Below are 25617 nucleotides of genomic sequence, written 5' to 3' on the forward strand. Positions count from 1 at the left end.
GAATTATGCAAAATTTTACCAAGTGCGAATAAAACTGTAGATCTTATTTAGATAGAAAGCAACCATAATTTTTATTATGAAATTTAAGGGAACACAATGCTTTTGTTTGTCCATGCGGAGCGTAGACAAGAGCGACGAGCCGACTCTTGAGCAACCACTTTTGACCATGCGTGAAACATGACGTTTTCCAAGCCAATGACTGTTACATAAAGTGGCTGCCCTTATGTTTTGTTGATACTCATTCCAGTGGTTTAGTGATTAGGGACGCTGACTGCTGTACCGATGGACCTGGGCTTGAATCCCGGAGAAGGCAATGATGTAGTAGAGTATAGTGGCTATTCGGCTAAGGGGCACTCAAAGTAATCGGCAAACCGAAAGTCCTCTGTCCTCTCGAGAGGTTGATGGTAGCCGAAGAGATGTGAGGAGAACCACGGATCGGTTTTCGAGGCATTTTTCCTCAAAACTGGCGCGGAACTGCACATTTAACTCGGCGGTACTTTAACAGGTTCACTTCTACCTGTACTTGAGAGTTATAGCGAATCCAAGCCTGATGAGAAACTGCTATTGCTTGATATCAAAAGGAATATTTAAACCACTGAGTATCAACGAAATTCCAGGACTCAATAACTTATCTGCGGTATTTCTCGTGATGATGACCTGTAGTACGTTCGGCAATAGTTTCTTTACGGTGAGCCTGGTTCCGTTGAACAACTTTGGCAATTTGTAATAATACGACAGGGAATCATCTTACCTCCCTCCAACCTGTATACATAGGTAAGAAAGGTAATGTTTACAGTCCAAAAATTCGATCCTGAATTTCAAATGAATAAACACGAATTGGGGTCCCTACAATACGTTTTTACTATTTTTAGAATTCGTTACATTTGGGATAAAACTGGACAACCTGAAATTGTACTTTACTTGAAGCCCTATAACAGTTTTTAATAGACAGTGGGAAGTGGTATTTTATTTGAAGCCCATAAGAGATTTTAATGAAAAATTATATTAAAATATAATCCAAATTTCCCAATTTTATTATTTAAGACTTTTACACCGATGGGAACAACATATTAGATTATGGTTAAACCGGCGGTCTTCAATATTTGTCTACTCGTGGAAACCCTAGAACTAAAATGTTTTTTCCTGGGAACCTATCTTATTCTTAGGTAAATATATATCTTAAAATAATAGTTAAAGTAAATCATTATGTTATAAGAACTTTATGTGAAGACAACTAAAGAAAAGTACTATATTTTTTATTAAAATATTTTAATATAAAATTAATGTAATTTACTCATTAATAACATTAACTGCTCCAGGTGTCGCCTGCCCTTGCATTATATTTAGAAACTGGGTGTGCTTGCATTTTTTTATACAAACCGTCGAGGTCTAGCTGCGTTGATGTTACCCGAAGTCTCATTTCGTTTTCTGCCTTAATTTGTTTCAGCATTTTGTTGCCATATACGTTGAGAAAGATTTTTCACTTAAATTCGTTGTTCCGAATGGCATTAAAATGAACGTGAAAAACTTCTGGGCATTTTGCAAAAATATGCTACCAAAAATTTAGAAGCTTCTGTTGCTTAGATTTAGATTTTAATGTCGAAACTGTTGATAAGTGTATAAAAATTTCCCTTTCCTTCATTGGCAAGCCATCTTATTCATATTAGCACTCGAACGGATTTTTGAGTTAATTTTTTTAGTCAATAAATACTAGTCAACTAGTGTGAGTGCTTTAAAATTTTCTTTTTTAATTTTTATTTTGACTCGCCGAATCCCGAGTTTCCGCGTAATGAAGTTTGAATGTCATTGGTTTAAATTAACAAACCGGAAATGATACTTTATTGAAGCTCTGAACGGAATTTCCTGAAAACGTGCACTATAAGCTAATCCGAAAGTTCTCAAATTTAGTTTCTCATATTTAATATATTTTCAAAGCATATTCATTTAGTAGGATATATTCATTCTAAAGACCAGTCTGTTTAAAAAGTTTTGTGATTTTTAAATCATTGATTTGTGAATCCAGAACACTATATGACTAGAGGATATACTACGATCGAGCGATATTTTCAAATGAAAGAATGAGAACGGATGCATATATGAGTACGTATAGTTATCATTTTTCATTGTGCGGGAGAACAGAATAATAAAAAACCAATATCATTTACAATAACACTGATTCATGATTGGGGTGGAATTGAGCAAAGTCTGTAACCTGTATAGTGCCCGATTTTCTTGCCTACGACAATCTTGCCTTTTTGCAAGAAAACATTTCTTGGTCTTACTCTGATATCAAACAAGCGAGATTAGGCACAACAACAACAAACATTTTCTCAAGGCTCCAATCAAATATTAATACTTTCGTTGGCATCTTATGATTCTAAACCCTTGATGAATTTTAAACATAGAAAATACAGTTTCAGACATGTTCAACTAGTCGAGATTTGAAAATAATTCCTCTAGAGATGCTTGGTGATGTTACTTCAGCTCATATCGAATCTCTTCGTCTTATCTTTGTACTGCTTTTCAAGTCTATATAAAAGATAAGGTAGATGTCGCTGGTACTTTGCTTAGTTGGAAAACTGTGCTTATCTTTACTGAGAAGATTGCGAAAATAAAACCTGGATTTAAACTGGATCTGGTGTTGAGTCGCTTAAAATTTTCAGATTGACAGGGCTTTGGATGTACGACCAGATTCAAACACTGGAAACATACGAGGAGTCAACCCGAACAAAACTGATCACAGAATTTCGAGTGTTAAACCCGTTACGATACGAACTGAATCTAAGAACATATCTAATTTTTGTTACGTTTAGAATCGGAGAAAGGAGCAAAGATTCAATAAAAAACTACACATTATCTTTAAAGTTTGTGAGAGATGGGGCAGAAAATTAAGATCCCTCTTGATATGCATTGGTTGAGATAAAATCGTTGCGTCAAGAGTACCTTCAATTTATGTCGTCGGAAAAAGACATTTGAAATCGGACACAGTCTGTAAAGTGTTCTATATTTTACAGTCGGCACATAAAATCAAAGAATTAAAAAAATTGAAAAGTAAGCCTAAGAAATAGAGATTGTTTCATTCAAGCTTCTCTACCAAAACTTGATGCTGAAATTAGAAAACTAAAGTTCCTTGCTCGATTAGCGAGTACTTTAGATGATAACTGATGGCAGTGATTCTAATATGCTTTCGAAATTGATCTCATGGCAGAAGCCGTTAAGTTCAGAGGTCGAGTAAACCATGAAGTTCTTGAGAAGAATGTTAAATACGCTATTTAAGAGACAGATACTACAAACGTCTGTCAAAGACTGCTGTCATAGCAAAAGGAATCAAGAGTTTCAATTAAGAGTAATATGATGTTGAAAGAAACCGTCAAGTCATTGAAGCAGATTTCGGTTTCTGAGTAAACGAAACTAAGCTTTTGAATCCTTGGAAATGGAAACTATTTACTAGATGGGATGAAGCGGAAAATATGTGAAGAAATAAAATATATTTACGTACAATAATAAAATGAGAAAAATATGCATAATTACTTTTCTTCTATCAATTATTCTTCACTTTTTCTTTTAAAGGCTATCGTACTTAATAAAATGGATTTGTGATCTGACCAGAAAATGAGTATTATTTATTTCGTAACTGATTTCTATACCTATGCAACGGTATTTACTCTCATTGGCATTTTGTCTTAAATTATTAGCTTGATTATGCATTTTCAGTTTTACTTTTGTTTCATAAATTACTTAAAAATTGTATTTTATTCTTATCTTGCGATATGAAACAGCATCTAAAAAGCAACATAAAACACTTCTATGCTTGACTGATTCTTGAAAGCTTGATAACTTTGATTCAGTGTTAAAGTCTTGCATCTTTAGACGGACTACAAATTGAACTGGAGGAGATGTAGAGTATAAATAGATCTTCTCTCCTCTCTGTTACGAGGTTTTGAGAGATCATATTCTCTTTTAAGAGACAACGGAAGTCAGATAATTGAAACAAAGTACTATAAATTTTAACAAATGTAATTGATTTTACATTTCTGTTGTTTTAGTTTTGTTTTACCATTCTAAAAGTAAAGTATGTTTATAAAGTATTTCTCCCGCCTTTTTAGCATGCCTTCGTGGTGTAGTGATCAGCACGCTCGACACGTATTCGAGAGACCATGGTTCGAGTCCCGGTGAGGGCATTGCTTATTTTTCATCTCTCCTGCTTCGAAATAACCTAATGCCTCTACAGTGGCGCTCGAACTAAAAGGTGGTGAATGATTATTCTTAACCACCCGGATTTGGCGATTGGGTCCCAGTCGCCCTTTAAAAGGGGTGGAGTGTATAAAGTATTTCTCCCTTATTCTTAGCATACCTTCGTGGTGTAGTGGTCAGCATGTTCGATGCGTATTCGAGAAGTCCGGGGTTCGAGGGCATTGCTCATTTTTCAACTCTCCTGCTTCGAAATAACCTCTACATGTTAACTCGTTAACTGTATTAGCTTTGAATATTCTCGAAACATCCTGAAATATTCAGAGCTTATATTCCATTAATATAGCTTTACAACACATTAGAACACCACTTATTTAAGAATATTTTGATTTATTATGTGATGTACAACTCTTGCGTGTCACAGAAGTTTTAAAAAATAAATCTACGGTATGTTACAAAAAACTTCATTTCAGCACTATCTAATTTTATGTAGTTATATATAAATCGGTTTCTAGATCTGATTGTTTGGGTAAAATTAGAATTAACAATAAGTAAATAAATAAATAAAACCTTGGTTTTAATTCAGTGCACTGAAAATGTGTAGCTGTCATAATATTCTTGGTAAACAAACATTTAACATATTAACAAAATTTCAATGAGCAACAGAATTTATAGCAACAGTCAATGAGCAATAGAAGTGATACACAAAATCATGTTTAATTCACTTAAATTCTCTTTAACAAACTTGATTTGGAAAACATTATTAGCACCCAAATGAATTTAATTCTAGTAATACATAATCAACGAAAAACTTTATATTTTGGTAATTCAAAACATTATCTTTTTATTTTTATGGAATTTAACTAACACCGAGTGATTTAAAAAATATTTTAAACGTGCAATTTTAGTGCTTCGCAAGCAATACATTTTTGTTATTAAAAATATTTTATCGCTTGATGATTGTCAATATTCTGTTCTTGTGTTTTAATTTGGCATAGCTAAAGAACGGGCCTATTATGCTGCGTTCAGCCAATAAACAAACGGAATTAATTATCTTCCGGTTGTCAGACTGAAATTTAACTCTAAAGTATTTTATCGTAATGATGTAACTAACTGCAAGTTTTTTTTTTAATTTAAATGATGTAATCGCTAGCTTTTTTGAAATTTAAGTGATGTTAATCGCTAGCGTTTTAATTTTTATTTACTATATATTCTCTGCATTAAAAAAGGTTCTGTAATTACTTCTGATTTTGAAAAGAAATCTGCAGTTTTGTTGAATATCTAAATTCTTTTAAGCACTTCATTACTAGAATTTTCAGCAACTAACGTTTTTAACTGAATGGACCGAAAGATTGATCATTTCGTTAATAACAAAGAGATGAAATTAGCTAGAATCAAATCCATGCGACAGGTAACTTTACGTCGATGTTTTTTATTATTACCCGCATATTATAGACTTTGTCGTTAATCATTACATGAGGTTGAATAACGTTACTCATATATAATGCTTTTTTTTTTTTTTTTTTTTTTTTTGTACATTAATTCAAGGACAACGTAGTTTAACCGCGTAAGTCATTTTCACTGGATACCGCGATTACTGCCGCGTATTTCTTCCGTCAACCGATGATGACGTTAGAATTTACGCGCATGCTCTGCCTCTTCCTTCTGAAAAACCAGAATTTTCAAAAAATGCTTCCGCCCGCAGTTGAAACGAGAAGAAAATTGTATCCTACCTTTGGCGTTGATATGTTACTGACAGAAACGTAATTTCGACAAATGGACCACGACCACGAAACGCTACGGTTAGTTGGGAAAGGCATCTTGTCATACGGTGTTTTTCTGTGGCTTGGAACTTAACGAGAAATTATCCGCTCTGCACTTTAGCCTTTTACTCGTACTTCTGATGTTAGATTTTTTTACTTACCGAAAGGTAAGTATGTTATCATTAATACTTTCTGTCTGCTAATTTCTATACTTTGTAAGCAGAAGTAATCATATGTAAAAGGTTTTGTTGGAAAGCCACGAAGATAACTGAAAACTTCGATTAATAATAATGAATTGCATAAATTGCGTAAATTTGTGTTTAACGGATATTCCTATGCTGTAGAAAAATAGAAAAATTCAAGTACTTTTTAAATAAAATTTATAGATTGATAATATTTTTAAATAGTTAAAAATATATTGAAATAATTTAAGTTTTAAATTAATTATTAAAATTAAGTAATAGGTTATTAAGTAATTTTATTTGCTTAATAAATAATAAATAAGTTCAAAAGGATTGTGAAGTATTTCGCCTTATTTTAAAGTAATTTTTTTAAATTTAATTAAATTTGAATTTGAATTCTGCTCTTTTTTAACACGTTCTCTTAGAAAATGATTAGGAAATTATTTTTTGTGAATGCAGAGGTGTGTAGTTGAAATAACATTTAAGTAACATGTTGTAAATGTTGTTAGTATTTATTTGTTCTTACGTGAATTAGAAGAGTTAAAATTTTGAACTGTTTAAATTACGAGAAATTTTATTGCTTTGAAATTTGGTTTGTTCAAGATTTCAAGAAATTTTAGATATACTATATTTTTTTTAATTTTTCATTACTACACCGGAATTAGTATGAAAATAACCGTGAAATTTCTCCTGAAAAGAATTTTTTGCGCGGAAACGTATAGCTCATATATAACTTGAGTATGCTAATAACGAAATATTTATACACATTTAAAAAAAATTTAATTTAAAAATTTCCAATTTGTTATTTACAAACTTTTTGTGTAACAATATAATATTTTTTGTAAATTCCTAGTCAGTTATACTTTATTTTCATGTTTTTCTGATTAAATATAAGAACGCGTTAACGGTATTTAATAATTTTATGATTAAACTCGCTCTATAAATCAGAGTATCCATCTTGATCACTTTCTTTCTTGTATCTAAGAAGTTCGTTTGGTAGAAGCCTTTGAGTACTAGGCTGTAATATTTAAAGTTTTGAAACTGCTATTTAACAGTGAAATGTAAATTAGCTCTTAGCGATCATAAATAGCTCTAGGCGATCTACATCAGTTGATTTAGATATGATCGCTTAGAGTAACAGTTCTGGTACAATTGTAACTTTTAAAATTGTATCAGAACTCGACTTGTACAGCAACTCGAACTTGTATTCGACTTAAACATCAATTATTTATTAAAATTAAACAAGAAACAGCAGTTACTCTAAGTTATTACAATGCTGTATTTTATAACTCAAAAGTAGTACAAATAAATATTTAAGGAAGAAATGTTAAACTTATTAGTTATTAGGTGAAAACTCTTCGACTTTGGCATACACTCTCGACAGTAGGATAAAATTCTGAGTAAGAAGTTTAAACCAAGTGTTACCGTACTAAAAAAGACTTTGCTTTGAAAATCATATGCCACCATATAAATATAATATAGGTTTGAAATTTTCATTCAAATGCATTTTTAAAGGCTCATTTATATTAAATACGAATTATATTACGTTAAAGGGGTACTACATCATGAAGTGGCTCTCTGGAAAAAATATTCAAAGCTCAGGATTACAAACACCGCATTTTATGTTGCTTTCTAGGGTTCCCTTATTTTGCATAATTAATTATTTTAAGTTTGATGCCTTTCCTGAACTCCTCAACATCCGCTCGCATTTCCTCGCCAGGATGTAAATTTAAAGGTAAGTGAAGTGCGTATTTAAACGGGTGAATCTCTGAGTTTATTCAGAGCGTATTTTTGCTACCCAGCGCACGTTTCGTTGCTATCTCGCTGTTACGCTAGAATGCCCCTTGGCCATTTCGGATAATTAATTGTCACGCCTGTTAGGTTTATGGTGAGTAAACCTAAGTTAGCCATACTTCCTAATCCAGTAATATTCTAATTATACTTTGAATTGAGTTATATTCTATTTTACGTTTAAGTTTCACCGCAAGTTGACGGTGTTAGTGTAAAATACGAAGATCGTGCCTTTCTGTTATTAGTTGTAATTAATAAAGGGTTATTTTCACCCTTTTTCTGTGTTGGTATTTTCATTCACACCTGTGTGAGAATTCGCCAGGTTCATTGTAGGATCTAGTTTAGTTTATGTGGAATAGAGGAGACAGATCGTACAGCTTCTGTATATGTGTATGTGTACAGTTAAAATTTAAGCTTAACTTAAATGTTTCATCATTTAGAGTGCTTTATCTTTAATAATACGCAGTAGTGTGTTTGTATGTAAGTTAATTTCCCAGAGTGTTTGTATGTAAACATACATATTTTCATATTTAAAATTGATTGTAGGAGGTATTAAAAATGAAATTAAATATATATATAGAGAGAGAGAGATGGATGGATGGATAGATAGATAGATAGACAAAGAGAGATAAGAAGTAGTTGAATAATATTTAATTAATAAATGCGATCAATGGCGCGCAAAATGCCAGGAAATTAATTAATTAAGAAAGAGATAAAATATATAGACTTAATATTTACCTAAAGTGAAGAATTTTCTAATAGGAACAATTAAAACAATTTGGAAACTTGGAAAATAAAACTGAAATCAAAATAATTTAATAAAAAATAAAGCAAAAATTACATAATGTCAAATAACGGTTGAAAATTATTTGAACAATGTCAAGAACCAACCGAAAGAATTACCAGCAGTGTTCCTTTTCTGTATTATATCTGGATGAAGTGTAAAACTAGTCAAAGAATTCCTTAAATTTAAAGTATTGTAATTAACAGAGAATATATTAATACAAAATTTACGTTAAAATATTTAAGAAGAATTAATACAATTAGGAAGAATTAAGGAATATATTAAGTATTTAAAAATTTTTACGAAACTTAATTTTTTTAGATAATATAATGATAAAATTCAGGTAATATTTGATTTTATCATTTTATTATTTTTAAAAAAACATAAGTTTATCAAAAAAAATTTAATATGTAACAAAAATATAATATATCCATGATCTTTTAATAAATTTTTGACATCTCAAATGGTCACACCCTTTGATTAAGAGCCGTCGATATAGTGGCTTTAAATGCTAAATATGATATACGAAAAATATACTAATTTATTGTAACGACGTAATCAAGTATAGACAATTCGTGTGAATACTAATAAATAAACATTTGAATAAATTTGGGAATCCTTTTAAACAGGTGTTAGCGTGTTCAGTGTTTGCAAACTTTTATTTCTGATAATTAAACATATCATCGAGTGAACTTTTCTTTTGAATCTTTGCAGCAAACCAAGGGAATTACAGGAACGAAAATCTGGAGGAGGATATCGAATATTTCTGCTGCTCATCGGCGACCAGCCAACAGCATCTCCGATATTGGTAGCATTCAACTCAGAAAGGTAAGTGTATAAAATTATGTTAAAAATTTTTATACTAGTTATTGAATAGAAAGGAGGTAGTTCAATAAAATATGTCTGAAAATAGCGGTAAAATGCTAGTATACGGTGCGGCCTTGGCGCTCTTTTTAAAATTGTCGCCAACACCAAAATGATGCGTTTACGTTTGTCGCCAAATTTTTGGCAACCTCAAAGTAAAGCGTCACTACAAGTTTGAGTTGGCAAAAAAGTAAACAAAATGATAATCATAATATAATAAGCATACGGTGAGACACAAGCAAAAAAGCAAGCATTTAGAAATTGAAAATAATTTTTAGCAGACTTTATAACAAATAAAAATATAATTTTGAACATGCATCGCAACAAATACAAAACATTCACATATCAAATATAATAAATTAAATACCATGACTCAGTGTCACATATGTTTTAGGGTCTATATCATAACTCAAATGCCATGGCCCTCAAACTCGGGTGGCGGATATATTGCTTTTATAGATAATATAAAGTCTTTCATTTTTTCGGATGACAATTTATTATTTTTCAGGCGCCGCCACATATATTCCATCAAATAAGAGTCAAACTCTTCGCTCACCTTTTTCGTCCCCTTCATCCCACGCTTAACAGCACTCCACGTTCCTTCCAAATCCTAGTATACGGCGCGGCCATGGCGCGATTTTTAAAATTCGGCAGCAATCCGGCATCTACTGCCCATTGAATTACAGCAAGCTTTCCTTCCAGTTCTAACTTGCAAAAAAATTTCTTGTTTAAATATTCGCAATTCATAGCACTGCACATCATAATCGAAAAGTAACGTTATCCAACTGTAGAACAAAATACGTTAGCAAATAGAACTGTAGAACAGAATACGTTAGCAAATAGAACTGTAGAACAAAATACGTTAGCTACTCGAACTGTAGAATAAAAGACGTTATCAAACTAAAATCATATTCAGTATCTGACCAAAAACTGATTAATTAAAAAATATTAACCAGTCAGAAACTCGGCGGAACCACTACTGTTATTTTAAAAAATACAAAAAATAAAAGATAGATAAATTTTACCTGAACATACGTTATCCTTTCTCATTCAGTTCAGCCGAAGACCGAAGATTAACGGAACTTCAAACAATGGTTTGAAATAATTCTTCTCTTCCATCTGCACCAATCAAAACTTCTCAATTTAAAATATTTAATGAGCATGCGCGAAAATGCTCCCAAATGCACTCTCCTCCAGAGCGTCCAAAATCGGCTTTGTTACCACAATTGGCGCGCTTATTAGTCTCTTAAACCCGAATTTCGCCAACTCTCATGTGCACCGTATACTAGGATTAAGCCAAAATGGCTCAATATTCTACTTACTAATTAAACTTTACTTGAGGAATATCTGATTTAAATATGCTTGAAAGTAACTTATTGTGTACTTATACTAAATGTTAAAGCAATTAAGATTAATTTAGCTCATATGGCAAGAAATAGATGGCTGTCTGCCTTATTTTGAGTACTTTCTGAGGAAAGTTAGATAGTATTCATTTTACATCACGAAAATCAGTGCCGTCGTCTGATTCAATTCCTTACAAACCGATCTCAAGATGATTATTTCTGTTTCTACAATATAAAACCGCAGTACATTAGTATTTAGATTACAAGCAAACTGTGGCCTTAGTAAAATGTAATACTTTTAAAAGAGAAAATTAGAAAACTGCTCCTTATATGTAATGTAATTCTGAGTTAATATAGTTTTAAGTAATCTGGATATTTTAAAGTGAGGTGGGCATTTTGTACATTTGCATAAATGTTAGTCATCCTTTACGATTCAAAAATTTCCAACCTCTATAATCCAATCTCTCTTTTTTTAATGCAAAATTATTTCATATACCGAAATAATTATTGAAATGATGTGCAGTGTTTATTTTAAAATTCTGATATTCTCGTAAGAATAATTCAGAAATTTAACAAATCAAACAAATAAACACATAAAAAGAACATGGAATGCTCCTAAGAATAACTTCTTGAGAAACAGAATCTTATATGGCAAAAGGGCACAAAATATCTTCTTAACTCATATTTTATGTACAAATCCGAGAAAGCATAAAATATCCGAGGAAGATGTCAAAGGAAGCAGTTGCTATTTTAACTAGCAATGTACTAATGGTAACTAAATGTTTCTTTGACTTCTCCAAGATTGTACTTCCTTCATACATTAAACTGTCATCAGGTCTTTAATTGTTCCCACCTCTTTCGAAGAAGCGTGACGCTAAAATTGTGAGAATTTGAAGAAAATACGCAAAACTTTTAAATCAGTACTTTTCCTTGAATTCATACATCATTCATTAGTATTGGTGTTATTGAAATTATTAAATTAAAATTATTACAAATTGAAAGACAATTTAAATTAATTGAATTAAACTGAAACGTAATTGAACGTAAATGGAAAGACAATTTTACGTAAATCGCCAAAGTCATTTTCATGGTTGATATCAATAATAAATGTCATATTTATTATATTTTTCAGATAAATTGTGAACTGTATTTTTCTCATGCACAAAAGAGAGGTTCTCTACTTATCTCTTACACATTTAAATTATACAGTATATCCTTTTATCACAGTGCTTCTACTAAGAAACTGTGAGTATATACTTATCTTTATATGAAGAGACAAATTATTGAAGATAAATATTACGTGATTACATATAGTAATGTATTAAGATTTGCTAGTGCCTTCTGCATGTTACCTATGTTCTAACTATATTGAATAACCTATAGATTAAAAGAGAGCTTGCATTGGCTTATGTAATTGGTCAGTATTGCTTATGTAATTGTCAGTATTGCAAATAACAGCATGTGCCTTCTAAAGTTATAAAGTAACTGCCGCGTATAACAAGCATGCAGTTATGCTTTATACCTGTCCTGCAGAGTAGTGATATGTAAAAACCAATTTCATATCAGTGCTTCTTCGCATTATTACATGTATTCAAACATGTATACATAATAACTAAGCGTAAAGCTTTCCGCAGACTTTTATCCTACGATATATCATTCTAAGATATTGGATTCAAAAAACGATGAAGACGGAGGCTGAAAACCTATAAATTTGAAAACAAATATACTATCTCTTCAGATTAAAACATACATAAAAATAATTTACTGTTTTATTGCATTCATCATTTTGCACATATTAACTTAAAAAAGTGTTAATTGAACTAATAACAGATATAACTTTGAAGGTGAATTTCTTTTCACTGTTCCACATAGTTACAAAAACGATTTTCATTACTGAGAAATTAACTGTTTAATAAAAGAGTATCTAAACAGGTTCAGGTTCAGGTTGTAGTGCAGCGGACACCCAATGTTTAACCATAGGTAATGTGGGTATTGTCCAACTGCACTATCTTTTTATTTGAATATTAAAACTTTTTTGAAAGAATTTTGACTTATTTACATTTTTTCATTCTAAACAGGTTCAGGAACTCACTGAAATGAAACACAGTTCAATAACACATTTATTCTAAAGCGTCTTATTTACTTCATTTACAAACAAAGTTATTCGGCTAAGCATGTGCAGACTTTCTGAGAGATGTAGGAGGATAGGTTGTACAAAGACTAGTTGCAGTTAAATAATAGTGCAATATCGGAAACACCATCATCTTTTAAACATGACAATTGCACATTAGTAAACTGATCACCGTAGTCCAGGGATGAATAAACGTTTTCAGTCGCGGGCCAAAAATTGAAAGAAAAAGGTTTGGCGGCCAAGATAAATTTTTCTAAAATTTTAAAAACAATATACAAATATTACAATTTAAATATGTTAATGAGATCAATGAAATTGCGATTTCATTTTTAAAAGTTCCTTATACTGAGGTTTGAAGTGAGATGCACTGATTCTAAGGAACGAGGCTAAATGCTCATCTGTCAGTTTACTTCCGAAATAATTCTTTCTAAGGTTTATAGTTGAAAACACTTGTTCACATATATAAGATGAAGCAAACATAGCACTGATTTGCTGAGCATGAGATATTAAATTTGGGAAACTTACTTTCGATAGTGATTGTAAAACTCTATCTTTGGCATATTTAGAAACAACTGCTTGAGATGATTGTTAGATTGCAACTCAATTAATTCAAGCTGCAAATATGACCTCACTGCTTCACAGTTTACGTTGAAAGGCCTGGTAAAAATATCCACTTCTGTTTGAATGGCACTGAAATCCGCGTTCGAACTCAAAATGCAGTTTTTTCAAGCCATCTTCATAATTCTTAAGCTTCTCTTCATTTACTGAGGGTATTGAATTTAACCTCAGGAGATGAGACAAGTCGTTCCTAGCTAGCTGCCTAGCGAACAGATTAAGTTTTAAGTTAAGATTAAGTTTTCTCTAAGAAATCTAATTCACTTATATTGGATTCCCATATGTCTGCTTCGAGAAAGAAATAACGTTTGTTGGCGCCAATCTACAGCTATAACTGACAAAGAACTTCCGCTTTTAACACTTTACTGATTGAAAACTGTCTGTGCTTGCTATTTCCGTCGATTTATGTTTTGTAGAACAAAAATAGAGAAAGTAAAAAGATCATCAGTCCTTTGAAAAAAGGAAGAAAATAAGTAATATTTAAACAAAGTAGAAAACGAGATAGATATATATACTTCTTTTAATTTGCCTCGGACCAGCAAATTAAAATTCTATCCGTGGGCCGGATAGAAACTTCCGGCGGGCCGTAGTTTGCCCATCCCTGCCGTAATCCATCCACTGTCTGCAAGGTAGCCAGGCTTAAGAAGCTTTGAATACTTATTCTGGGATTATATCAAAGGACTGGAAAGTGACATGATTGTTGAAAGTCATAAGGACTTTGTAGCATGCATCTCTACAGATGTTCAGAAATTCGAGATGCGCCAGAAATTTTCCGAAATGTGCAGGAATTTCGTGTGCTGACGTTGTAAACGTGTATTGCATTTCATAGTTGCAACTTTGTATACCTTTGATAATCTCTTTTGATGTTGTTTCCGTTTTGCATTCCTATATGATATCGATAATTCTGAAATTAAAGGCTGCGTCTTAGAATGGAAAAAAAAACACGGCAAAAATAAAGATGCAATTAATTCTACGCGTTTCATTCTTTATGCTTTTAACATATTCTTCAGCGTGAATTAGATGAAAAATTGAATCCTTATGTAGAGGATAGAGATCAACGCGTTGCTGCTATTCATAGCTGCATATGATAGTGAAGTGCACCTGTCTCTAAATCTTGATACTTCTGGGTAAGAAATTTGATTTCTATATTCCAGACAAGCATCTCGTTTATTCTTCTTGTACGTAAATGGATTTTCCCCCTTTTTATTGGAAAACGGGCATTATCACAAAATAAAATCATTACTGTTCTTAGGGAGTCATGTACACTGCACAAAAAAGCGGGGGGAACAATTCTATACCTTTCTTCTACTGGGTCAATTGACAAAATTCAAATTGCGTTTTTCATGTCTTGAAAGCGCGACTTCGGATATATATTATATTTATATACGGCATTGTTCTAAGCTATGTATTTTGACATAAAATCGGACTTTTTCTGAAATGACCTGTCAATATTTTTCCATATTTCGATCCTACTACTCAAATTATGCCTAAATATTAAATTTTGTAAAATTTGGGGCAAAATATACGGAGAAATTAAAAAACTTTATCTTAGCGCATTTTTCAGTTTGCGCCAAGAATGACTTGGCGAAGTTCTTAATTTATAGCAAACTCTTTTCCTTTCCATTTTTTCATTGTATACGAGAGGAAAAAATGTCATCATACATACTTTCAAATAATTTTAACAAAATGCTTAAACCGCACATTTGTTATCGTTTATATTAAATACACCAAATTTCAAAACGTACCAAAATGTAAATTCACGCACATCTTAGGAAATCTTGAATGAAAAACTCTAATTTTTTACAGATATGCTTAGAAATACATCGACTTTAAGATGATGGTAAAAATTTTATAGATTATTATTCAAACTGTTTTTCGAAAAATTTATCAAAATTATTTTTAAATACAAATTTAAAAAATAAATCATAAAAAGTGGGCGAATTTTATTTGGAATGAAACAAAGTTTCGAATTTTGGAACATAGAATCAAGTAAATTTAATAAAAAAAGAAATTTTAAGAAATATATACCAAATTCAATTAGCATTGAGAAGCTAAAATTTTGAGAGCTAATTTTTTAAAAACTACTCGTGCGATTTTTACAAAATTTGGCAGTTTGGCATAATTTGAATCGTAGAATTGAAATATAGAAAAATATTGGCACGCCATTTCAGAAAAACTCCGATTTTGTGTTAAAATACCTATATTAGAACAATGCTATATATAAATCTAATACATGTCCTAAGTCGCGCTTTCGAGACATGAAAAACGCAAGCTGAATTTCGTCAATCGGCTCAGTAGAACGGAAGATATAGAACTATCTCTTTTTTTTTTTTCCGCAATGTACTTCGTATCTTAGATTATAATGAAAATCTATTTTATTGTAATTATTCAGGAAATCCATAAAATTTTATAAGTAATATGAAGTATTTATTTTAATTTAAATATGAATACTTGTTAATATATCTTATGACTGTAATCATAAAATAAATTAATGGCTGTATAATGACATAATAATATTTTGATGCACCAATTAATTTCTGATTTCATGAACACCATATTTTTCCTCTAAGCTCTCTCTTCTTTTAAAGGCAATGATAGTTATTTTTAAAATTTAAAAATTCATTTAAAAATGCTTTGAAATCTCAATATTTATCTGCAGATGGCAATGGAAGTACTCGAATGGAGTAAAGAAGATATCCGCTTTGTCATGGCCGGAAAACTGGCATTCAGTGGCACAATCGATTTCACTAAGTCGAGGAGAGGTCGTGCCATCAAGTTCACGCCCAGCCATGCCTTGCTTGCTACCAAAGGAAAGCCCAACAATAACTATAGGCCTGACTTAGCGCAAGAAAATAGCATCCTCTTTCCCAGAAATACAGGAATCCAGGATGCCACGCTTTTGCTGATGAAGGAGAAAAACGGCAGATACAGCCTAGCGAGGGTGAGTATATAATATATAAATTTCACTCTTCTTTTTTTCAGAAGATGGGCAAAAAATTTCAAAACAATTTTGTAAACAACAGCGTTTTGAAGTTGCATTTTTAAATTATTTGTGTCACCGTTTAGATACCAGAAATAAAAAGGTATGTTTGAAAAGAAATATCTTCTTAACTGTAGCTTCCAGAATAAATAGACGTTTTTATCCTGATAATTATCAGTTTTTCAAATGTATTATTAGAATCAATCTAATTTCGCGAACATATAATAAATGCATTTTAAGGGCATAGTACAGTTTTAGTATCCGAAATAACTGATTCATAGGACTTCTGGATATTCGAAGATTCACTATAATACGGTTGTATATGTATTCGGAAGCTAAATTTTTTTCATAAGCAGAACTTACTCTAATGTAAATGGAGATCGTTGGTGTTGTTTCCTATTATTTATTTTGTTTCCACAAAGATTGTGCAATTAAAAACATAAAATATGTTTTACTGTAAATACTGTAAAACAAAATGCAAAGCACGCATAGTTTTCAAAACTGTTAAATAATGTATTCTTTACGTCTGTCTAATGTCTTTTTATTGGCGTCGATACGGAATTTGTTACACTGTCTAACTAAAATAAGGCAGTGAAACAGAAGTAAACACCTGGAGCAAAAAGCGAAAAAATCTAATATGCAATATATAGTTTCTTTTTGTATATATGCAATATATAGCTTCTTCTTTAGATACTTTTATGTTGAATATAGAAGGCTTACTTTCATATTTTATATGTGCAACATAATAACGTTATTTACTTCTTATAAATATGTACTATATTTTATGCATCACGCTGCATGTATCAGGAATCCAGAAAACTGGGGTTTTGCTATAATTTTAAAGCTGCAATTAATTTGTTAACTAATATTGCACAGAAATTTTTCCGGGAAACTCACATCTATTATAAAAATAAAATATTTCTAAATCTCTTCTGTCGTGTTTTTCTTTAAATCTACAGTAAACATCTTAAAATTGGAAAGAGAACTATCTACTTTTAAAACATGGACATGTGTCAAGCTTATTAGCGTGCAATCAGATACTATTATTGCTAAAATATTACTAACAGTGTTTTAAGACGGCTAAGAAAATTCAGATAGCTCAAATAAGTAGTACATCGATCAGCAAAAGAGTTCTGCAACAATTTATCCGTCTTTTGAGGGAATGGGCTGTTTAAACAACGTAATAGTGCTAGACCGGCGAAAGCACAGCTCTGATCAAAGAAGCTGATTCATCTTCTCTTCTTTTTTTTTTTTTTTCTTCTGAAGGCACTTCCTCCATAATTGCCTTTCCTTGCTGCTGAAACTAGCCCAGTTCTCTCTTTTTGAACTTATTTTTATGGTCCTCTAGTAATTTCTTCACGTCTTTACTGTTAAATTTCAAGCCATGATCTTGCTTAGAGACCATGGACCTTATAAGAAATAGACTAACCCAAACGGGTTTTCTCCCTTGTCTGAGGCGTTGCCGGCTGTCACCTTGATCACATCCGGAGGAGTAGGGACGACTTGCAGAAATTTAACATCGGTTGCCTATTGCAGCGTGTATAATTGTCAAGAGAAAGCTGGTTGTAACGCCTCATTTCACAATAGTTTTATTTTTGAAATTGAGATTGATTTTTAAAAATTTAGCATATTTATCAAGCATAATTAGCGTTCCAAATAATTATAAAGCTATTGCATGCTTTCAGGACTAGATATTTTTTTAGCTTTTCCTATGCTGTAAGGAAATTTGTAACTACTTCTTTTAGAAAATTAAATTTTAAATCTGAACTGATAGAAAATTTCAAACAAGCAATTTTCTCTTGCAATTTTTATGTTTTTTATTGGTGTAAATAAGTAAAAGAATACTAAAATATTTAAAAACGAATTTTTGAAAGTTGTGTTTAAAATTCTAAATTGTTCTGCATTTTTTAAATTATAGATGAGTATTATAGCACAATTTCTATAAAGCAATTTTATTTCAATTATATTTCATAATACACCACAGTGATAAACACTTCTGACTCCTTAAAAATGTTTATACATTTAATTCTAATATTAAAATAGTATTTAACCGTAATAATTAATTTTGCTTGTATTTTATAGTGATTATTTTTTTAAATTTATTTTAAGTTCTGCATAAGATATTTTTAATTCACTGTTAATTTAATTTATTAACCTAAAAGGGCTCTTGTCATGTGGGCCTGAGATTAACATCACTGTTATTCATAATTTTTACATCAATGTATGGTTATTCAAAACAATAATATTTACAATTTTTTCTTGCATTAGGATCCACTGCATCTGGGAAGCTGCGTTATAAGTGCAGAAATGGAGGATGAAGATATCATCGAAATACAAGAGTATACGACAAAAGAATCCATCTTCCTTAAAGTGAGTACAATCGCACTAGTGTAAAAGAAATGTTAAAAATTTATGTAATGAATCTCCATATTTAAGACTATAAATTAATATATGTGCAAAATTCGAGAAAGAATCTCAGAAATAAGTAGAACTGAACAGTCAATCAGCAGAAGATCAATAGAATATTTAAGCAATTTACCTTTTTGCAGTTTTAACTCATTTACGTTTAACTCATCTCTTTTGTTTGTAATAGCGATGTCCAAAATATTGATCAAAAAGTCTGAAATAATTAGCAATATTATTAGTATTACGAACAAACATATTTTTATTTCAGTTGCAAAATAACTAAATTGGATTGTTCTTTTGAGCTGCCCGACCTGAAGGTGACGAGCAGTCTCTCTTGAATAATCATTTAAAATAGACTGACATGTATCGCTTTCATTTTAGTGTAGAATATGTGAGAACAGTGTGTGTGCTTCATTGATATTTTTCAGTAGGAACTCAAAGTATTAAAAACTTTAAAGCTGCGTACTTTATTTAAATAAAAAACTTTAAAATGTAACTTTTATACCTCTATATATTCTTCAAACACCTCAAAAACCTCTCAGTGAATTTCAATTACGGGTTCCCCTTTCACAAGCGTCCAATTATGGTGAAGGATTTACTGCAGCAAAACCCCAGTGCTAAATATTCTCTTCTTCCACTATTAAATTTCTTACCTTTCGCAGTGTTATTTACCTAAGTTTAATATTAGAAACGTGTGTTGTACAACATACCATATCATTTCCTTCAGCTGAATTGAGCTTACTGAAGCAGAAATGCGTTTTGCAAAGCATCATATCACGAAAATCTACTCGCAAATGTTGTTTTAAAATGTTGGTTAACAAATATACCATAATATAAGCTTTTTCCACGAAACCTGAAATTTGTAACATGTTTTCATCACTACGTGGCATTGGTAAAATGTGACTGATAATCTTGCTTCTGCCTTATACACAATCAATGTATCTATCAGCCTCATAGTGTTAAAGAGCGAAGTTTTTGAAACTTTTGAATATTAATTTCAAATATAAAATAATTTTTCTAAAGTTCTAGGAAAGTAGTCTAATATTTATCGAAAGACAATATCAGATATATATAATGTTCTATCAGCTCTTCGTTAGGATAAGAAGAGAAAATTTTATTAATAACTCAATTAATACAACACCGTTTAAACTTTTGAACGATAAATTATGTATTAACATGCTGACTTTTAGCTCTCAATGCATTTTGCCAATGCTTCTTCTTCTAAATTAATGTTAGTTACTACAAAATGAAATTCGTCGTCACTTTCGTTTAGATGACAATAAGCGTAGTGAAGTACTTCAGGGCTATACATTCATAAATTTTCTATGTGTCAAATCTATATGATACTATGATACCTTACGGTCAGTGAGCAGTTTAACTGTGTCCACGACTTATCGCCGTTACCAGAAATAAGACATTTATAGCCAAAAATTTGAGTCACACATAAAGTTCATTCAACCATAATTTACGATACTTAACTTTAAAAATATAATGTCCGATGTAAAAGCTTGTTTCTGGCAACATTTGATTTATAATTATATCATCTGCCTTTCAGTAATTCATGTCAGAAAATTCCAGTACGACACATGGGCAATTAACTACAATGATGTACAAAAAAATAAGGACGAGGCGGAGAAATTAATATCAAAGGGAACAAGGCAAAAGAATGGGCTGAAATATCAACCAGAAGACAAACTTGGAACCGGTACAATAAAGCATGCGTATATATGGCACGTGACACTTAGGGAGAAGAATGTCTAAAGGGCGTTGTACGCCACGCAGTTCACTGAAAGCTACCGCACGGTGTAGTGTGATTCCGACGACGTTAAGTTTCTGTGCGACGTTAAGTTGCTATACGATAAGACCAACGGGTAATCCAGGATACATCATCTGGATGCCTTTACCCGAGATCGCTTCATTGGGAAACTGGAAGAAGGTTCAAGTGTCATAGATCTAGATGGGAAATTCGGGATCTCTAACAGCATCCTTTCACAGGCCTGGAGAGCATATCAAATAGCAAGAAAAGATGTTCGAGCGTTCAGCAGTGGTCGTCCACGACAACTGGTATCCTCTCTTGATGGCAAGAAGAGACAGCGGACAGAAATCGCAAGGTACATGCAACGGACTACTGAAGTCCGATGTAACGTTTTAACTTGGCCAGGAGACTGCGCAAACATGATCTATATGCACGATGACCAATACGGTGTTTTGTGCTATTAATACTTACTCCAGACGCTGATTTCTCTAGTGCCGGGAACACAAGAACTGGACACAACAGGAGTAAGGTCGATTACTGTTTATGGATGAGATACGATTTAGTCTGATGAACGATTCTGAACGTATATGCATATGGAAAGAGAATATAGCATGCAATAACCCCTCCAACATCTTGAAAAGGGACCGTTTTGAAGGTGGCGGGGTACTCGTTTGGGGTGTTGTCATGCTTGGAAACTGTACTTACCTCCGTATCTCCCAAGGATATCCAGTCACTACTGAGGTTTGCTATTGTACCGAGTTCTTTGTTTACTCATGTTCTCTTGCTCCACATGCGTCTGTTTAGAGGTACTGTGGGTACGGACTTCGTCTTCATCGACGACGACATTACAACTCATTGTATAATAACTGTCTTAGAAAGTGAAGATATTCAACACATGGATTGACCTGTAAGGTATCCTGGCCTAAATGGCATAGAACACGTCTAAGACCTTCTCAGGAAACTATGACAGCACGTGACTAACCGTCAGCAGCTGAAATTGGCGCTACGAAGTAATGGGCTGCGATGCCTCATCAGCTCCTTGACAACCCTCAGCATGGACAGAAGTTGGAATCCCTGCATTGTAGTCAAGGGTGATCATATCCTTTTGTGAAGACTAGATGTTTCTTGCCAGGCGCCAGAAAATTTCTCTCTTCCTTCCAGTTACGCTTGGAGCTACCTTTTGATCCTCTTGATTTTTTGATTGGATGATTTTGCTCACTTGTTTCATATTCTTATATCTTGGGGATCTTATGATATAAGCTGAGTCCATATAAATCTTCTGCAAGACGTTATATTCGAAAAATCTGTCTCGTCCTTCAGTTTTTCGCACCATTGCATACAAATTCGCTTACCATTTGAATGGAAGCTCAATCTCACACACTCAAGTACTTCTCCTTAATAAAACATAGCTGGAAACTGAGCACAGTAGTCATGAACGCTTAAGATCTCTTGTTTCTACAGCAGTATGAGATGTAGTTATGAGTAGCCCATATTTAACTCGCTTGAGCATCAATTAAATTTTGAATGACTTCTGGGCTCAGGAAATATTTGTGAAATAAGCCGAGGAAAGACAGAATAATATACACTTTATAGCTTAACTGTTAGTAGAACTTATAATATTCATGATTTTTCTTCCATTTAATAAATAATAAGAATATTTCACTGTAATTTTTATTAAATTTCTTCTTTTTATTTTTATTTTTTGTATTGTATCCCTTCAGTAGCCAATCAAGGGCAATCCGTGTTCGATGGTGACTCTAAAGTACAAAAGCTAATTTGTATTTTACATTTTTCTTTAAATTTTTGAATAATACTTACAAAATTCTGAAAATGTGCAATATGATAATTTTTATAACAGTGTTTCACTAAACATCCGATTAAAATTATCCTTAAATTCCTTTTGAATTTTTACATACGAACATCCTGATTCATTCTGAAGTGCTAAAGGTTTCCTTTGCTTTCTGGTTTCCTCCAGTCATAGCATATTGTTATTATTCTCACAGAACAAGGTTGTGTAGAAGATCTTCAGATTCGTTCTCCATTCATTACGTCTATCAGCTCTTACCTAGCTTATTTCCAGCCATGCTCTCTCACTCTCCATTTTCTTTTAAGTCAGTGTCAATGTGCTACAACCCATGTCAGTGCTAGTCTTGCATGATCTGTAGCTGGCTTTCGTTATTAAGTCCTCATTTTATCCTGTGACTGTCTCTAATTTTTTATTTGGTCCTCATGAGTCAGATCCTGGGGAAGCAGAGTTTCTAAAATTTCCATTTTCCTAATCAACAATTTGTAGCAGCTACTAGACATATTGAAAATGAGTTGATGACTCATTTTCAATCAATTCGCTTGTTGCAATACATGAGGTGTTTAAAGAGGTACATTACTATTCATTTTTACAAAGGAATTTAGTTTTTCTTCTTATGTAACGAAATGCATGTTCAGTAATCGTGAATATTTTTTCCTGTAGGCTGAATGCAGGAGTGATACCTTAGAATGGCTGAAACAGCTGAGGTACCATGCCAAAGACCTTGGAACCTGGAAACGTAGAAGGAATGCACTCGCAAATATCATGATAAATGGCATGATCAGGCAGCAGTGAAAAAAAACCTCGGACTATATCAGAACCTATTGATGGCAAAATGGCAAAACATTTCATCTGTAACCTTTGACATCATCATCATCCATTAACGCAGCCTAGAAAAATTGTTTTTAAAGCTGTGTGTTTGGAACTGGACCAAACTTGAACAACCAAATGTTCTAGCTGTGCATTAAACTTCAATAATAACACAGTCATCAACACTGAAATTAACATTAATGTTAATACTTACTTTTACATAAGTTTATTTTAATTGTGGAAAGCATAGCATTCAAACAACTAACCTTCCAAAATGCTAAAACTAAGGCATTTACAGAGACTGAAATTAGTATATCAAATTTTAAAAGAAATTCAGATTTGAAGCAGCGAAAGAAATTACAATATGAGTCTAATCTATTTATGTTGCGAATCTAAAATATGACTTCATTAGTTCATAACATAGTTTAGATTACTTCATAATAAATGGTCGTGATGAACACATCCTTTATTTTCTATTTAAAGAGAAAGCAATTTTGATTGCATCACTTATCTCTAAGAAAGAAAGGTATATTGAAAGGTCATAGATGTTCTTGAAATAATGCGAACTACTTAATCTAGAACATAATTTTGACAGATTTGCCATTTTGTTATAATGTTCAATGACTGTTTATTTTCATACGTTCATTTCATGTGTACATAGTTCATATAATAGTTCATATAAACTTTATTCTCTGCCATGTTCCTCTGTGAGGAAATTGTTATCGTGTAATACTTTGTAGATAGTGCAATCTAACTTCATTCAAGGCAAATCAACTTAAACTATGAAAACTTTAGTTTAATTTTGTTGAACAAGCGCTTGATGTTAAATTTTGATAAGCTGTTGTAGTGTTTCCTAATTGGTTACGGGGTCAGTATATTTAATTGCTACATGCATGTCCTCAACTATAATCAAGCTAAAGGGCAAATCCTAAGCATTTTATGAATGGTTGAAATCATTATAAAAATTTCTAAATTCAGAAGCCCGTAAATAACCTCGGAATAATTTTGAATCCAAAAGGGAAATAGTTAACTTTCTTACCACAGCAGTAATGTATTTTAAATCAGTTTCTAAAAACTATAAAATAGTATACTAGTTCCTTCCTTATGCATACTTAGAATGCACGTGCGGAAAAGTGTTTAACTTTTATCTAAAATTAATATGCACCTTCTGATCTGATTCAATAAAAAATTAAATTTTTCTTTGAATACCTGAAACTTCTTTTTCTCTATCAAATGAATCAGTGTGAAATTGTATGTGCAAAAACTGTGGTTAAGAGGAATAATGTGAAGTTGTTTCCAAATGCTTCATAGGGAATACCGTCGAATCTAGTCTGTGATTTTAAACGACGGAGTGGTAACAAACACGAAATTGATATATTAATCAAATGTTTGCATTTATAAAGTTTAAAATGGGAAATAAAAACTGCTAACAAAATTCTTGTGTGTGTTATTTATCCCTCTTTTCCCATTTATTTACGGAGGATAATTAAACTTTTGTGTGATATTCAACTTGTTCTGATGTTCAAAATGTTAAAGAGTTCAATGTTTTCTTTAAATGCCTTTTTAAGGAATCTTTATTAATGTCTTTAGGTAAGTAAATTAGAAGGTTAAAAAATTACAAAAGTTTAAAAAACAAGCATAACTAATTGTTTGATCATAATGCATAGCGCAGTGGCAGGAAAACGTTCTAATATCTGCTGTAAATGCAGCCGAAACTGAAAAGAAATGTAAATGAATTTGAGATAGATAAATAAAATGCAAATCTTTAACTGAACTAAAAACAGTTTCACAGTAAATTTAAACAATTCACAATATCCAAAACATTAACATACAAATATATGAAGTCAGGCTGATATACCCCCAGTTTCATTATTCTGAGAGGATTTTACTTCCTCCTGTTGAAGCATTTCCTTAGAAGAGGAGTGGCGCTGAAGAGTAGTAATATAAATGTTTTTTATTTGCTCTCCAAATTCTTTATACAACTGAAAGTCTTCCGAATTTCTATGTGAAAATTTAAGTAACAAGATCTTCAATTGTTCATTCGTTTCCTTTTGAATACTGATCCTAGAAAGGAAAATATTTTGAGATATTACTAGACCATAAGATATAAAATATATAGTTTATATAAAATACGTATAGAAATAATAATTCTGGAAAAAATACTTCTTTAAGCCTCGTTTCTTAATTTAGATAATCA

The 25617-nt window shown here is 31.9% G+C and overlaps 2 protein-coding genes across 6 annotated transcripts in view; one reads left to right on the plus strand and one right to left on the minus strand.

Moving 5' to 3' along the window:
- Positions 1-24855, plus strand: part of LOC118181707 (uncharacterized) — a 222671-nt gene extending 197816 nt beyond the window's left edge. For both annotated transcript variants that reach the window (XM_035350900.2, XM_035350899.2), the window contains exons 13-16: positions 9426-9539; positions 16324-16605; positions 18913-19014; positions 23274-24855. In XM_035350900.2, coding sequence (XP_035206791.2) covers positions 9426-9539; positions 16324-16605; positions 18913-19014; positions 23274-23405 — 630 coding nt within the window. In that variant the 3' untranslated portion in view covers positions 23406-24855. The remainder of the gene's footprint in view (positions 1-9425; positions 9540-16323; positions 16606-18912; positions 19015-23273) is intronic.
- A 314-nt stretch (positions 24856-25169) lies between these two features.
- The window catches only part of LOC118181709 (uncharacterized), an 87606-nt gene continuing 87158 nt past the window's right edge, over positions 25170-25617 (minus strand). For all 4 annotated transcript variants that reach the window (XM_085810843.1, XM_035350904.2, XM_035350903.2 and 1 more), the window contains one exon: positions 25170-25484. In XM_085810843.1, the coding sequence (XP_085666969.1) occupies positions 25265-25484 (220 nt within the window). In that variant the 3' untranslated portion in view covers positions 25170-25264. The remainder of the gene's footprint in view (positions 25485-25617) is intronic.

Source organism: Stegodyphus dumicola, chromosome 2 (genome assembly GCF_044657685.1).
Source record: "Stegodyphus dumicola isolate Sdum_Otavi_A_Nest chromosome 2, ASM4465768v1".
NCBI classification, from domain to species: Eukaryota; Metazoa; Arthropoda; class Arachnida; order Araneae; family Eresidae; genus Stegodyphus; species Stegodyphus dumicola.